The sequence below is a fragment of the Astyanax mexicanus genome, chromosome 6 (assembly GCF_023375975.1).
Source record: "Astyanax mexicanus isolate ESR-SI-001 chromosome 6, AstMex3_surface, whole genome shotgun sequence".
Lineage (NCBI taxonomy): Eukaryota > Metazoa > Chordata > Actinopteri > Characiformes > Acestrorhamphidae > Astyanax > Astyanax mexicanus.
Window position 1 is genome coordinate 34,382,688 of NC_064413.1, and position 17,141 is coordinate 34,399,828.

At 35.5% G+C, this 17,141-nt stretch overlaps 1 protein-coding gene across 1 annotated transcript; it reads left to right on the plus strand.

The window, feature by feature from the left end:
- The first annotated feature begins 8,524 nt into the window (after positions 1 to 8,524).
- On the plus strand, positions 8,525 to 15,946 carry LOC103030344 (integumentary mucin C.1). Its single transcript, XM_007249613.4, has 9 exons — positions 8,525 to 8,690; positions 10,537 to 10,600; positions 11,176 to 11,337; positions 11,564 to 11,589; positions 11,746 to 11,844; positions 13,462 to 13,618; positions 13,746 to 13,828; positions 14,018 to 14,113; positions 14,714 to 15,946. The coding sequence occupies exons 2-9, from the start codon at positions 10,570 to 10,572 to the stop codon at positions 14,969 to 14,971; spliced, it is 912 nt and encodes a 303-aa protein (XP_007249675.3). The 5' UTR covers positions 8,525 to 8,690; positions 10,537 to 10,569; the 3' UTR covers positions 14,972 to 15,946.
- Positions 15,947 to 17,141: the final 1,195 nt, after the last annotated feature.

Below are 17,141 nucleotides of genomic sequence, written 5' to 3' on the forward strand. Positions count from 1 at the left end.
TTAACCGTAATCAGCACTTACTTGGCTTTACCCTGGGGCATAATAACTAGCTTAGCTAACCCACTAGCTCACTGACTAGGTAACCTAACTAGCTTAGCTAACCCACTAACTCACTGACCAGATGACCTAGGTTAAGTAGCTAGTTAACTCACTGACCAGATTACCTAGGTTAAGTAGCTAGCTAACTCGCTGACCAGATAACCTAGGTTAACTAGCTAACTCACTGACTAGGTAACCTAACTAGCTTAGCTAACCCACTGACCAGATGACCTAGGTAAACTAGCTAACTCACTGACTAGGTAGGTTAGTGTTCACTAACTAACTAGTATAATTTAAGCATGGATATTTAGCACACCCCGCTAACATGAGCATCTTAATAGAGTTAAACACTTACTTAAAAAAGAAATATAACATTAAACATAACGTCTGTATGAAATTTAATTGGAAAAGTACCTGCTGGTGCTGCTGTGAGCTGAACCCCGTTCGCTCCGCCATGTTTGGAAGAGCGCTTGAAGCTGGCGGGGTGGGCGTGGTCTGTCTCAGACGAGGGTTCAGGGTAGGTGACCAATAGAGATTAAAGGGGAACGCCTTCTTCTAAGCCCCGCCCACCCGTGAAAAGTGTGCCAAAAATCAGAACCAAAAAAATGAAGCAGAAGCAAAGGAGAGATTCCAGAAGCAAAAGTCTTTAGCAGCAAAATCCACAAAAATCCACAGAAAATCCAAAAAAATCCAAAAATGAAAGCAAAGACTGGCAAAATCCAAACTAAAATAATTTTCAAATAAGTGCAAAGAATAATAAAATAACCAAGTATATTTAAATATATATATTTGATATATATTTTTTCTCTTTTGAATTTGCAACATACATGTTTTACTTTTGATTCTTAAAATTTTGATTGTGGATTTTATTTTTTTACGTAAAACTTTTGGCACAAAATTCACTCCATAAGGCGTGAGATGACGACTGCTTGCACCAGGAGTTGGGTGGCCTGTTGCGTCAAGAACGGTCTAATTTTTCGGATGTTATAGAGCGCAAAGCGGCAGGACCGAGCAACTGAGGCCACATGGTGCGTGAAGGAGAGTTGGTCATCAACCAGAACACCCAGGTTCCTAGCAACCTTTGTCGGTGAGAGAGAGAGAGAGTCGATACTTATAGAGAAGTTGTGTTGAAAAAATGGTTTTGCTGGTATAACCAGAAGTTCAGTCTTTGAGAGATTTAATTGAAGGTGATGCTCCTTCATCCATGAGGATATGTCAGAGAGACACTGCGATATCCGTGCAGAGATTGAGTGATCTTCAGGTGAGAACGACAGGTATAGCTGGGTGTCATCAGCAAAGCAATGGTAGGAAAATCCGTGTGAGCGGACAACCTGACCAAGAGAGGTGGTGTATATGGAGAAGAGAAGGGGTCCCAGTACCGAACCTTGGGGAACCCCAGTGGATAAGGAGCGGGCTGAGGACAGCTGTCCTTGCCACGACACCTTGAACGAGCGCCCAGTGAGGTACGATCTGAACCATGACAGCACATTGTCTGCGATCCCCATGTTTGAGAGTATAGTTAGGAGGAAGTCATGGTTGACTGTGTCAAATGCGGCCGAGAGGTCCAGCAGAATGAGCACTGAGGACTGACCTGCAGCTCTGGCAGTTTTCAACGCTTCAGTCACAGACAACAGAGCCGTCTCGGTAGAGTGTCCTTTTTTGAACCCAGATTGGTTCTGGTCCAGCAGGTCATTCTGGGAGAGGAAGCCAGAGACCTGATTTAGAACTGCTCTTTCTAGTGTTTTAGAGAGAAAGGGTAGCAGTGAGACCGGTCTGTAGTTGTCAACCTGGGCGGGGTTGAGAGAAGGCTTTTTAAGCAGTGGTGTAACGTGTGCTTGTTTGAAAGCAGTCGGGAATACACCAGAAGTTAAAGAGGCATTGATCGTGTGAGTGATAGCCGGAATGATTGCAGGTGCGATAGTTTGCAGTAGGTTTGAAGGAATTGGGTCAAGCGGACACGTAGTAGGACGGCTACGTGTTAGGAGAGCCAGTGTCTCGTTCTCAGTGAGAGGAGTGAACGAGGAGAAAGCAACGCCTTCGGTGGAGGGACACCGGGCAGTAGAGGATGTAGTAGGACTGCTACATTGTGCATCAGTAAACTGGTTGCTGATGGCCGCCACTTTGCCAGTAAAGAATGAGGCAAGTGTTTCAGCCGTAAGGCATGTAGCCGGAGGAGGAGGCGGAGGGTTGAGTAGTGATTTAAATGTAGCAAATAGTTTCCGGGAGTCTGTGAGAGAGCAGAATTTATTGTGATAAAATTCAGCTTTAGCAGTAGTGAGGTTGGCTGAAAAAGAAGCCAGGAGCAGTTGGTAATTTTTTAGGTCTGCTTGTTTTTTGTTTTTTTGCCATTTTCTTTCGGCAGCTCGGAGTTTGGAGCGTAGTTCCCTGAGTGTGTCATTTTTAAGCCATGGCTGCGGTTTGCTAGAGCTAATGGCTCGAGATGTAAGAGGACAGAGGTTGTCCAAACAGGAGCTTAGTGTGGAGCAGAGAGTGTCAGTGGCATCATTTACATTGAGTGATGAAAATGAGCCTGGTGGAGGCATATTGTCAGTCACCAGCGAGGAGTACTGGTCTGCTGAGAGATCTCGAAGATTTCGGCGGAACGAGACTATAGTAGGAGTAGCTGTGGGTTTATTTGAAATATGAACATTGAGTTTCATAAAGTAGTGATCTGAGACGTGCAAAGGAGTGACAGTTAGAGAGTCGGTGTCACAGTTACGAGTGAAGATCAGGTCTAGATGTTTGCCAGCTTTATGTGTTGGAGGGCTGGGGACCTTTTCTATTGGTCATTCAATTCAGGGAGTGGTTGTTGCAACCATCTGTCCCTACCCTGGTTCAGTGTGTTTTCTTGTAATAGGCTTGTGACGGACTGATTAGTTGGACCAAGTGTTTTTGAGCAGGGAATATTTAATCTTATACTATTTGAAGCGGTCTGTCAGAGTCAGGGATTGGAACCAGTGAAGTAGTGTTTTGACCAAACAGCCTGGTGTTCTCATAATAAAAAATAACTATCTACATATTATTATGCTGTGGTTGGCTGAAGGACAGATAAATGATCTCTGTGGAATTGACTCATTTAGACATCACTCAGTTATAAATTGTGCCATAGCTATGCACTAATGCCATTTCAGTCATCCCTTTTAAAGTCATCCTTCACAAATATTTGCCGAAGTAATGCATTTTCCAAACACCATAGCAAATATCAGATGTAGATATATTGTTTGAACATGTGTCTTTTTAAACATGGACATTTAACTATCCAAAATTATATGATATTGTCTTCTTAGAAAGTAATACTATCTTATAACAGTCAATAATTCTTAACTGTTTAAATGCTTATGTGCGTGTGTTCACAAGATGGGTTAGTGGCGGAGACCAAATTTCATCTGTGTCAGCACAATTATGGTAGTCTTGTCATGTTTTTATGAAGAAATATCATCATTTCAGATCATCCGATCATTTCATCTGATCATTTAAGCATTTAACAAAACACAATTGATTTTTTTTATTTGCTCCAAAATTGTTCATTGACATAAGAGGGTTAAAGGGACATTCAGCATTTTAATACATTATGGATCTATTTACCTGCAAAATTAGTTACCACTAAAATTTGTATATGTTTTATGACTCTCATAGATATACTTGTACTTCCGGCTTATACTTATACCTCCTGCTTCTGTGCCATTCAGATGCTTCTCTGCTTAGCTCTGCTATCTCTGCTATCTTTCATACTTTTCTTTATTTTCAGACATTTTTGAGCTACAGTGTCTGAGCTCATTATTTAGATTAGCACATAGATTACTATTTTTGTTTTCTAGTTTCTTTTGGACATTTTGTAGTAGAGTCATAGGCACAGGAATCAGAAATGTTTCTGTAGACTACTAAAGAAGAAATAATAAACTAATAGAAGCCATAATTCCGTCTTTAGGTTTAGGTTTAGGTCTCCATAAATGTAAAATCTTTAAAGTAAGGTTGGGGGCTTAAAGAGCAGCTGATTCAGAGAGGCGCCTGTTCATTAAATATTTTAAAATACACAGTACATTTGCCAGTGTTGAATCAACTTTGTTACTGTTAAATTTACACCACAAGTGTAAAACATGTCATTTAATACTTAATACTTTAATTTAGAGTGGAAATTTAAGCTTTTTAATCTTAAACCCAATTGGGGAAACAAACCTTAAGAGTGTTCATTTAACACTGGTAATTTTATGTGTATGATTGTGAATGACTGTAATTAAATAAATAACTGCTGTTTGTATTTCTATGGTTTCCTGAGTGGTCCAACATCTAACGTCATCTCACAGGAAAACACACTGAGCCAAGGTCTCTTTCTCAGGGGCTTCATTAACTTCACAGAGCCAGACGTTACCAGCTCACTGTCTTGAGTCTTCCAGGAGAAGCCCAGGAGAAACCTGGTGCACGCCTGGGTTTCCACCCACTCTGTGTAGAGTTTGCCTACAGAGACAAAGCACGCCATACACTATTCACTGTATTCAAATAACGCCATCACAGCAAACCATTTGTCACGTTCTGCCGCCTGGTTCTGTAGTTCTGAATGACAAATATTTACTCTATTGCTGTTTTATTGTTGTTTATATAATATTAAATGTACTCATACAGTAGTCACCAAATCTATCAGGTTAACAGTGAATTCCAGTTTTTATTTTAATTATGTTTTAACTATTTTCCTTTTCAATAGCAAAAACTTAGTTTAAGCACACAGAACTCCATTGCATTTCATTCTGTTGGTTCCTAAATCCTGAGCCCTTTTACTGATTTCTTTTTTCCACCAATTCATTCAATTACCCAGTCAATATATAAATAATAAAGAATATATATAAAATACTATATAAAATAAAATAACAAGAAGTTTATATTACTGTTCAACAAAAACAAAAATAAATGTGGATCTACCCTAAATCTACTTAGCATGTGGACAAAAAGTAAGACCTGAGCTTCCCAGCATTCCCTGTCACCCTCTTAGTTTCCATTAATTAGTTTAGTGACACTATTTTGAGAGTCCCCCACAGATTTCCAACCAATGCTCAAATTATTATTAAACGATGAGGTGAAACTGAGTTCATTATCAACAAGATCAAGATTGAACTTTGGTGTCTGCCTACATTTATTATATTACAATATTACAAGGAACTTATTAAGACATCCTGAGAGATCTTGAAGACACATCTGTAGACACAATGTTAAGGTGCCTAGATAATAAAAATCTGTGCAGATGTTGTTTTATTTATTTTTACTAACATTCTGTAGAAGCAAAAAAAAAATCTGCAAACATTTGTCTATTTCTTAAACATTAACACTTTGTATGGAATAAAAATACTGCCACAAAACAAAAGTGAAGAGTATTTCGTGGAGGGTTATAAAATGCAAACAAAAAGGTAAATAGCAAAACAAAAACAAATTAGACTGTTTTCAAGAACATCACTATGCATTATCACAATATAGTTTTTGATTGTATCAAACCATTTTGCAATATTATTGCATATGATACGATATGGCACACAGCTAGTAAGATGCACATTATTTCGTTTGTATTATTCCTTTAAAACATGCACAGTGTTCCATGTACATACCAGTAATTTAATTACTGTTAACTGTATTTCTAAGCACCTTTCAGGTTAGCCATATAAACAGTATCTTTTAAAGATTAGCTTAATTAATTATGTTTGACATATTTAAAATATGGCACCTGGTAAAAAATAAATAAAGGGATGTTTTGCTTCCCTATTAAGATGCACAAAGCAAACGCTAGCTTTGTATAATTTGATGGAGCCACATGTCTCAAAAAAATGTCTTCATTCACATGTCTTAATGTTTCCAAAGACAACTAAACCTAAAATGAAACCAGCACTAAAAAAGTTAAAGAGGAGATTTTGAAATCAAAGTTACATAAAAAAAATGCACAAATAAGCAATGCTGAATTTGCCTTTGGTCATTCTACAAGTGATTTGATTTCGGGTAGAATGCATTCCAGCTCCACATAGGGGCCACATGTCCTGCAGTGATTATGAAAATGAGAGAAATGGAGCAAACAATTCTAAGAGTACAGCATGTAAATTCATAACCAAATCTTTTGAAAGCAAAATGTCTCCCACAGCTGAGGGGGACTGCATTATTTGTTTTTGATTTGATGTATGCTTATTTGTTTCTTTCCACTGTGTTCAGTAATTCATAATAAAGCACTGAAATAAAGCTCTCAGGTTTTCATATTAGATTAAATATTTAGATGTGGAGAGTAACCAAGTTAATGTAGTTTTTTACTGTATTTTAACCATTTAACGTAAGTGTAACACTTAGTGTAACACAGTTACAATACATGGGTTACAATAACTTATTAAAGTTGAACTTCACTTGGCTATGCAATCACTACCATTCGGGAAAGTCATGTCCAGTTAAAGCAATCTTCAAGACACTGATCACTGCAAAGTGCAGCAATTAATGTGTATCTAAATGCAAACCAGTATTGCCTTCTTAACATATCATAAGAAATAAACTGGATCAAAGACCAAAAATACATTCATGATATTGCAACATCTCACGGATGAGTAAACCTGTTTTAAATGTCACAAAGTTTACAAAGTCACTTTATTTGATTTATTTTGGGTTTTTAATTTTACATTAGTAAAGCAGCATAAATGTTTGGTAGTGCCTACCTACAAAAATGATGAACATATAGAAAGTATAGATTCAGTATAATGATTAGAACACGTTTTTTTTTTTACTTAAACTTGTATCTAAGTTGCTAATCTTTCTTGTTTGCAGAAATTATGTATAATTTATAATAATTTTAATAGTTGTCAGTGTCAGCCTATTTAATGGCTAATAAAATATTGGTGAGTGGCACTAGTGAGTCATTTAACCTAAAATGCATTGATTAGGCAGGAGTCTTGCTAGAAAGAAAAAAATAGTACATTATAGCCATGTAGCATTTTTACTTTTATTACTTAATTACATTTAAAAGTGAAGGAAGACTTGTAGTTTTTCTGGAGCATGCTGTGTACCAACATGGCACAGTTTTGAAAACTTTCATAATTGCAGTCATTCATATCCATGTTCCTGTTCTCCTCATTTGACATAATTTCCATCTACCAACATCAAAGCCTAATCATTAAATTTGCATCCTTCAGTATACAAACAATCATAGAGGATAAATTGCTTATGTGGTTTTTGAAAATTCACCCTCGTTTTTCTAGTTTTCCTACATATTATTAAGTTTGTTTTGCAAAATTAGACCACATTTATTTTCATTTACATTTATGGCATTTGGTAGATGGTCTTATTCAGAATGATTTACAGAAGTCTCGCTCAGTGAATTTTAGACCTATTGTGTGAAGGGTTACAGTGTAAAAAAATTACTATACAGAAGGTTTATTTTTATGTTCTTTGCCATTTACTTAGTGTAGCCTTTCCATGTATGAATTATTAACCCTAAGTTTATTATTTTAATGCAGAAAAAAGTATTAATTATTTGACAGTTGTTTAGCACATTCTGTGGCATCCCACAGGGCTTTATTTTAGGGTTTATGAAGCTGATGCTAAGTTCAACTTTAATGTAGTTACGAGACTAAAAAACTGATGCATGTTTTTTTTTTTGCTAAGACGCACAAAAGCGCCACTGTTAAAATACAAATGCGCCAAAGAGTGTGCCTGGCTCTTAAAGGTAATGATGACTGGCACACTGATTTGTTTATTTAAATTTGCACGTTGTTTTTGGTTAGTATTGTGCAATTTTGTTTCTTGTTTCTGCTTGAAAATGGCTAAAAATAAAAACAATAAATAAAGCAATATAAATTATACAATTATACAATGTTGACAAGACTTAATATTTGTTTACTTGCAATAAAAAAATAATAAAAAGGCCATTATGGGGAGGTAAGAATACATAAAACCTCAGCTTCAGTTCATGTGCACTCCTACAAAAGGCACTGTTAAAAGTATAAGGAGAATCTTTTAGGGATTCAAGCCTATGGCCTGTGGTTGTGCAGTGAAAAACATCTCCAAAAAAAACAACTTTACAGGAGAAAGACACAAGCTCAATGTTAAAAGGGTTTATTTCAGATATTATTTTTAGAGAATGTATATAGGTTCATTCATCAATTGATTTTGACAAAATTTTGTAAAAATGTGTGTGTTTAAATTATGCAATAAATAAAAATCAACAAAAATGGAGATGCTTGTTTTTAATTGGACAGTAATGTCAGTAAAGTCTTCTGTCTTCAAAAAGTCTTTTTTTAATATATTGATCATAATTACATCTTGGAGAAAGGGACATGCCAACAGACGAAGACACTGTCCCATTTTGTCTCACAGAGTAAACATGCTTTAATTGTAACTTCATCATGTAGTCAGTGTAGAACATTTCTGTGTGCCCCTCTGAATGGGCTGATTCTTCTACCTGTTCAGATTTGTCCCTCCCCTTCTGCTGGGGCGTGCAATCAGGATAGAAAGCCACATAAAGTTTCCACTAATTAGGCCACCTCTGCCGTGATGTCACCAGAACAACAGCAGAAGCAGCAGCAGCAGTTGAGAGAGAGAAAGAAAGAGTGAGAGAGGAGGAGAGAGAAAGAGAGAAGAGCATCCACTGCTGCTGTTCCCAGGCAGAGCATCACCTTTTTCCTTGATTCTAAACTAAAGTGAGTACATATTTTTCCATTTATTTATCTTAATTTTAGATTTATGGAGATAACAATATTGAAGCTTGTGTATTGTGTTGTGGATGAGGCTCTGTGCCAGAGACTCCCTGATCACCGAGGCCAAACAGGGGTTGCTGGTATGGTTGCCAACAGGTGCTGCCGGAAACATTATACACTACCTTTACAGAAGAAAAACATCTGACAAATTGATCAAAGATCATTTCATTGCTTTAATGAAAGGAATTAAGTTAGAATATTCTGAGGACCATGCTATGAAACGTAAAAATCTACCAGCTTATATAAGAACCCTAAGGGAATTAAAAGGAAATCACTTTAATATAGCTGTTTTTCATCATCAGTAATGTGGAAAAAACACAGCAACTTCGTAGTGATTTCCATATAGTTACAGAATAGTAATACATTTAGGTTCATCAGGATGTTTAATTGTATATAAAATTGTAATTTTATTGTAAAATATATATATATCAGTATTATATATTATACATAAATCTATCATGCTAAAACCTTTAAAATTCTAACTTTTTTGAGCATTGGTCCATTCATCATAACATTTTGAACACTTTTTTACATGACAATGACAATGAATATGCCCATTTGTTCATATCTTTTGCAATCTTTTCCTCACATTTGCCTACAAATATATTTTTTAGCTTTCTTGCTACAGTTACCAAACTGTTGGTACAGTAAGAGGCAGAGAAACAGCTTATTTTAGAGGACCTGTTGACATAGGCAGTCGTTTCCAGGATAGTTTCCTTGATGGGGCTTCTATACGTCCTCTGGGGATGAGAGATAACAAGCCGTGCTTTGCACTTACACCCCAGAGATTCTCGGAGAACAAACAAGTTGTTAATTACGTGTGAGCAACGGGTCCCACTGAAAGAGAGCCATTAGGGTGGCTATGGATATGAAATGTCTTTCAGTTGCTTTCTACAGATGAATGTATGAGGATTTGTTAGGATGTACCAGATGTGTTTTAATTTTTAATAGGGCACACAATGCTGCTATTGGTCGGCTTATAAATACACACATGTGCACACACACACACACATGCACTCACAGCCTTGGGAGCACAGTTACTCTTCATGTTTACTCCAAGCACTTCATCATGCACTTCAGCTGCATGCTTTACTTAACCAGCACCGGATCTGTTCATTGCTCCAATACACAGCAATTAATGACCCAGCATGCTGCTAGCACAACAGGAACAGCTAACGGGATCATTATGCAAAGTCAATGAAAAATTACTGAAATAATAATTTAGGCCTTATTTAACATTAGAATTGAGCGAGTAAACAGAAATAAACTTTCTGAAAAATATTAGTTTCTGAAATATGTATTTCCCTTTTACTTGAAACCCCTTTACATTTTCCTCTATCAGTGCATGTTATTGATTTTTTTTGTTTTGCCTAATGGATTCTGTTGCTTGTCTATTTTGAATATGCAAAGGTCCTGTAATTCCACTTTCACAACGGCTTTCTCATGAAATGGAACTTTCTCATAGGATTTATTTATTTAAGGTTTCAAGTATTTCAAACAACTGTAATAGTATTTTATCAGACTTTTATCTAAAACTTTTGAGACATAACTTTTGTTATATATGACAGCAAATTAAGGCAAGTAATATAAAAAAAATCTATATGAGCAGCTATATTTAATTTAATTTTATTTTTATAATTTATTTTATTTTCAATATATTCATTGTCATTATAATTGTACAGCACACAACAATGTTTTCTCTTAAATTCTGGGCCTTGCATAAGAGCCAAACAGTGGCAGGTTAGCAGATGCAGATATTGAACTAACAACTCTGTTTTTGTGTGTGCAGGAAGACACTGAAAGCACTAAAGTTGACTTTGCAATGACAAGAATGGGTTCAAGCCCCTGGTCAGGTAACCTAAATAAATGAGTCATTTTGTTATGTGTTACATGTATATACAGTTTTTTTTATCAAACACCTTATGATTCGAATTATGAAGTAAACAGTAGGATATTTGATACACTGCACTGTTATAAGCTTATGTCATGTGATAATTGAATTAAATGTCGGAGAAAGAAGTATTGTGTATTAGCAACATGTTAGTTCTTTGTATTATGCACATTACATATGGTATATACGAATATATATATGAATATATTATATATAAAGTACATCCTTTTCTAAGATTTCAAAATTCTGAATCAATATACAAAAACAATTTAGCCCTTGCAGCAATAAACCATAGATCATCCATTTCTCCATTTTAGGAAAATTCCTAATTCTTTAATTGTATTATTTGGACAGGAATTTTACATTTAAAATAATGAAATGTGCTTATATTTCTTTTTTTATGAAGGCTAATGAAATACTAATAACTAAATAACTTTTGTAGTATATTTTATAACAACAAAAAGAAACAAATTTGTTATATATGGTTACATGTTGTATGTATATATAATGCAGTTTGATCATCCTTTTCCTTTCCAGGAGGTGTCCTCCTTTTTTTAATACTGCTAATAAGTTTGCCCTTGATTGTGATGGGACAGACTAGTATCTCCTCCAATTCAACAACTAATATGGACGACACAGCAACAACTGCCATAACAACAATGATCAGCATAAACAGCTCTACAATTTTCCCAGTTCCAGGTAATGGTTTACTTAGGATTACAAGTTAAAGCAGGTGAACAAGAAGTTACTAGGGATAGTACGTTTTTTACCAAACAGTTACCTTCATGTTATCTTAAAATCATTAATGACTTCACACAAGAATGAATTATTATACAAAAAATATATAGACTTATAAGTTGGAAATAATATAAACAATATGTCAAACTGATGCATGTCCCACATTTAATATATTTTTGGTTTACAGGTTCAAATAACACGAACATGTCAATGGTGAGTAACAAGAGCTTATTGACTTTAGACTTGAGTAAATACAGTTTCAAACAATGGAAGTAGAAAAAAATAGAGAAATGAGAGATGCATTTTCATTAAATAGCAGTGATGTGTTCAGAAACATATTTTTTTTTGTTCTCATCCCATTTTCCATAGATCTACTGCCGAGTTTTCACCTGTAATGTCTCCCAATGCTACAACACACATCTGAATACCAATGCCACCATGTGTGCAAGTCCTGGCATGTTTTGTGAGGTATGAGGTTGTATCTAGTTTTTTAGCAGGAGGGATGCACAGCAATATTTAATACAATGCACAAACTATTTTTTTAAATGTCATCAGACTACCATAGATTAGATTTGACCAATATTTAAACCACTTTTTGATTTTGGCAGGTGTGACAATTATGAGTTAAATTTCTGATTTACACAAAAGTTTGGGCACCTTTATTAAACAATTCTGTTGCTTTGAATTAAAGATATTGATCTTATCAATATCGATATTTGTAGGCAAAATTTGTGTATTTTTATCTTTATTTTGTTCAGGAAAGGAATACAATACAACCATTGAATCACATCCAGGACACTTGAGCTCTCAATAACCAAGGCCTAAGACATTTATTAGCTTGTCACAGTCCCTGACCTAAACTATCTTTGTTAGGTGATGCAATTTTCAAAAAACACTCTGACTCATCCCAATAATCAGCATGAAATATGGGTTCCTCCAAGCAACTGCCTGCTTACAAATCAGAAAAACAATATAAAAAGAGAGCAAATAAATTTTAGGTAGTTGTTTTTCTTTCTTCTTCTTTCTTCATATAGCTATGAAATAGCAGTTCACAGGTGGAGGTCAAGTTGAGGTCAAGGAAAACAAGACAATAGGTGTTACAGCAGATTTGAAAAGGGCACCAGAGTCGTTTTTTTTTTTTGCTGGCAAATGGAGGTTGATTGCCTTTCTAACAATCCTTTGAGAAAACTGCTCATAGGGTTGCTCCAAAGGCAAATCGACCGTCCGTTTGACTGCACAAAACCTTCAGGAAGATTAATTAGTGGTGGTGGAGTAACAGCTGCACAGTCTGTCCACTATCCACACAACAAAATTCACCTATAGAAGTTGTCAAAGAGACATGTAAACTAGCACATTTTGGAATCAAGTCCTGTGATGGGATAAAATAATTTAAAATAGCCTTTTACCAGCAATGAAAGAAAATTAGGAAAAAAATGGCTATAGAAAGGTGTAGAATTTTAACTTTAATCTGTTAAGCCCAGGTGTTCTTTAAACATACTCATGGCTCGTGTCCACAACGAACAATGAGCATTAACCAAGGTCCCAGACTAGCTTGTTAGGGCTAAGGCCTTGTTCTTGGTCAATAGACCAAAGTTGACAAATGGATCAAAATTCAGCTGTCTTGCAAAATCGTTTACCTGCTGCCATATTTTTTAGTACTTACTAATGACTGATCATGTAGGGTGCTCTAACGTTTGCTTTTTTTAGTACTTTAAAACTGTAAAATTTGTAAACAAAAAACAAATTTTGTTTTAATCTTTAAATTAATTGTCTTTGAAAATATCTTATATTGTACTTGTTTATCTATTCAAGATATACAAGATATTCTATGATAGACAGATATTCTGACCAGGACCTAAACTTTTGCATATAAATTTACAATATACATATTACTATATAAAATGTAGTTGTATTGCTAAAAACTGAAAGATATGCACATAAAAAATATAATATAATGCTGGCCCAAAATCTACACATCAATACATCCCCATTAAGCACAATTAATAAAAAAAATATCAGTTTTCTAAAATATGTATTCTTTGTTTGTCTAGTACTAACGTGTTTCTATCTTTTGGTGTATAAAAGTTGAGGAGAGATGACCCCATGAGATATTCAGTGAACTGTGTTCCAGTCTGTCGCACTTCCTGCAACGGTTCTCAGATCAACTGCTCAGTCAGCTGCTGTGACTCTGATATTTGCCTCAATTCCACTATCGCCAACCTGACCAACCTCATGCCCCCAAGTACATCACCACTTACTCTTACCCAGGATATTTCAGAAATATGTATCTGATGGTCCAGTTGTACAATATATTTAATCTAATGCTTTGATGTGTGTGCGTGTGTGTGTGGTTGTTCCTCTTTAATCAGTGATTCCAACAACAGCTCCCACAACTGCAAACACGACTACTACTACCACCACATCTCCAACCACCACCACAGCTGCAAACAATGTAAGAATAAATCGAAGACTGTTGATCCCACTGCACACAAAACAGACATGCATCTAAAAAAGTATGAAAAAGTATTTTTTTTTAAGGGAATATAAAAAAGGTACAAAAATAGACTAAAGATGTAGAAATTCACCTCTCACATTATCCTATTAATCACATTTTCCTCTTTAAATCTCTTTCTGTCAACAGGGCAAGAAGTGTAATAAGGTTTCCTGTACTGGAGACATCTGCTATCAATCCAATTTAGCTACGATGCTGTGCCCTCCTACTCAGCACTACTGTATGGTAAATAAGTCCTGCTTATTAGTACCTTCTACTAAACTGCAGTAGTATATGGTGTATGGAAAGATTATTATAATGCTATATTATAATGCTTTTGCATGTATGAAATGCCACCGTCATGAATAAGAATACTTTGATATGCTAAATGTCATAAAGCATGGGACTAGTTTCATGTCCCATGACTTTTGCCACCGCTTACAAACATTACCACCCACAGTCCTTTCCACTATGGGTGGTAATGCCTTCTATGATGTGTTCCTGGTACACATGAAACTGTGGATCGAGTAATGTAAAATGCCCATAATTTAGTTTTTGTCTGAGCTTTAACTCTATTTTAATATAGAAATATCTAAGATCCAAGAACATTTTCATGCAATAAAGTTGACATTCTACCGATGGACATATCAAGATTTTTTTACCTGAATTTTCTTAGGTTGTTTTTGGCTGGCTAATTTTTATTGCCTTGAGATTCATTTTAATAACATGTTTGCTTGAGTATGACTGTAGCATCTGCCTCTATCTATACTCATTAATGTGGTTTATTAACATATATCAACAACAGAAAAAAAGAATAAAAATCCACCCTGTGCATTTTCCTTTCAGCTAAAAAAGGCAACCAGTGGGACAGTAATGACCTGGACAGCAGGCTGCAGTGAGGACTGCAGAAAGGAGACTGCTTGTTCAGCCACTGTTACTACCTGCTTTCTAGAGTGCTGTAATGCCACCACCACAGCCTCCTGCCTCAAGATGACCGGTGTACTGAACATGCCCAGTTCTGCCACCAGAGGGCTGTTCTCTCCCATGTTGCTGATCATCTCCTCACTGTTGTTTTGGTTGCTAAGCAGGGTTACATCAGCATAACAGGCCTTGTGAACCAAGTGTGCCTCAGCATCAGGCGTAGATCACTGGAGGGAGACACTCATAGATTTCATGAAAAGATGTGTGCAGACGTGTGTGTGTGGTCGTGCATGTGTGTGTACTGAAAAAACGTTATGCATTAAATACACTTTCCAATGTGTTGATTTTCACATGAATATCATCTATAACATCAGCACAATTGTGAGTAAACCAACAGAAAAAAATTGTGTTTATACTTTGTGTTCATGTGAAATAATCAAATAAATAAGATGCATTCCTTATTTCAGTATGTGTGTAAAAGAGTGTGTGCTTTTTGCATAACTGCATTTTAAACAGAGCTAAATCATCATGTCTATAGAAAGCTGTATAAAGAGAGAATATATATCATAAGGAAAGGTCTATGATTTAACTTAATTTTAACACATATAATACATACATAAAGCTATAACCAGTCAAGGCCTAGCCCTAGCCCTGGCAAATATGTTTGGAGTGTCAACAAGGCTCCGCCGCTTGTTTTTGTAGAAGCAGGTTTATTTCAGTTTGAATCTTTTTGATTGGTGTCTGCTGTTTATAGAAGTTTGAGTAACGTGGACACAGTTTGTTCTGTAAAATCCAAGTTGACAGCCTTATTTTCTACTTTAGAAGTACAAAAACAACCTAAATATAAAAATAAATCAGGCCAGACTTCATTTTCAAGCAGGTGTTAATGTTAAGGGTTAAAGCTGCCTGAGAGTATAGGCCCACTGAAAAAGCTATTTATATACAGAACTGACAACCAAGCAAAAGTAAGCATCAGTGCATTTGTATAGACATCAGACATTTGTAATCTAACCAATAATTTAAACAGGAAATGGCTGTGTGGGGCAGGGTTTGTAGCTCAACTCAAAAACAAAAAGCATTATTTTTGCACAAGTTTATTGCACTGTAAAGTTGTATAAACATGTCTATGGTACAAAATAAATCATTATTGCTAATAAAGTGTGTTACATGTGTCATTTGTTAGTTAATACTAATGAATCGACATACTGGTCAACTGTTCACTGATACAGTAAGTGGTTATACTGATTGTTAGGTCTGAATGTTGTTGAAGTGTAAAGATGTAACTGTAATCATTTTTATGCATACTATGGTTTATAGTCATACCTGTCAAGTTTTAGATTTAAAAATAAGGGACATTTTCCTCTGTCCACTCCCACCAGCCCACCAGCCCAACGAAGGTTCAGTATCCCTTACATTTTAAGACAGGTTTAAAAAAATCTAAAATAACCACATGTGAAACACTTACAGACTACAATTAGATTATCAGAATCTGAAATGTTGTGGACATTCCTACATATGTCATTCTTTTAATACAGCCAAATTAAAACCCCTTTTCTAGATATTTAAAAAAAGGTTAAGATTTCATGTCTTTTTTGGCATAATGCACTCTTTTATATGTTTTTTTTTTTTATTTAATGGATTTAAAATTGAACAAAAGGTGCACAAATTCTGCAAAATGACTGTTGGTGACTTAAAAATAGTATCATGAGCTTTTACTAAAAGGACATGGACCAGATATATACTATCAGTAAAAATTAGTCCTAATGGGCCTACTAAATTAATAATTTTTAATTAATACTTCTTTCTTTTGATCACTCCTGATCAGTTCAGTTCATTTCGGTCCTCTACACATTTCTAGTTAAACTGAGTCACAAACTTTATTTTTTTTTTTAAGAGGTTTAATCTGTGTGTTTTATTTCGGAGACGAGTATTTTTAAGCAGCTATCAGAAAAATCTCATCATAGTTTCCATTAACCTACCGTTACCTTTCTTTTAGAAAAATCGCTGTATATCCAGATATGTTTTAACATCAGCTGCTCCGACGAGCTGCCTGAACTCACAGCGACGGGGGGCTTACCTACACTGACCCTCCTTTGCAAGCTGATTGGCTGTTTCTCCTGAAAGGCGGGACTTTCTCCTTGAACCGGCTCCACGATTGGTTAAGAGACACAGAGCGGATCTATGCATATAGATTTGCCTTTTTAAGTAATTTTAAATTGTTTTTAAAAATGATTAGATTTCTTTTTACAATACTTTTTCCTAAAGAAAGTAGTTAGGATATTTTTCTTATATTTACTTTATATTATACTATTGTAAAAAACACAAACCAGGTATCACATTCTGGAGTATTTAA

Excerpts from the sequence above, each read along its gene's own strand:
- LOC103030344 (XM_007249613.4), top strand. The coding sequence starts at position 10,570 with ATGACAAGAATGGGTTCAAGCCCCTGGTCAG. Across the intron at positions 11,845-13,461 it reads GTCCTGGCATGTTTTGTGAG|TTGAGGAGAGATGACCCCAT; the intron begins GTATGAGGTTGT and ends GGTGTATAAAAG. Across the intron at positions 13,619-13,745 it reads GACCAACCTCATGCCCCCAA|TGATTCCAACAACAGCTCCC; the intron begins GTACATCACCAC and ends CTCTTTAATCAG.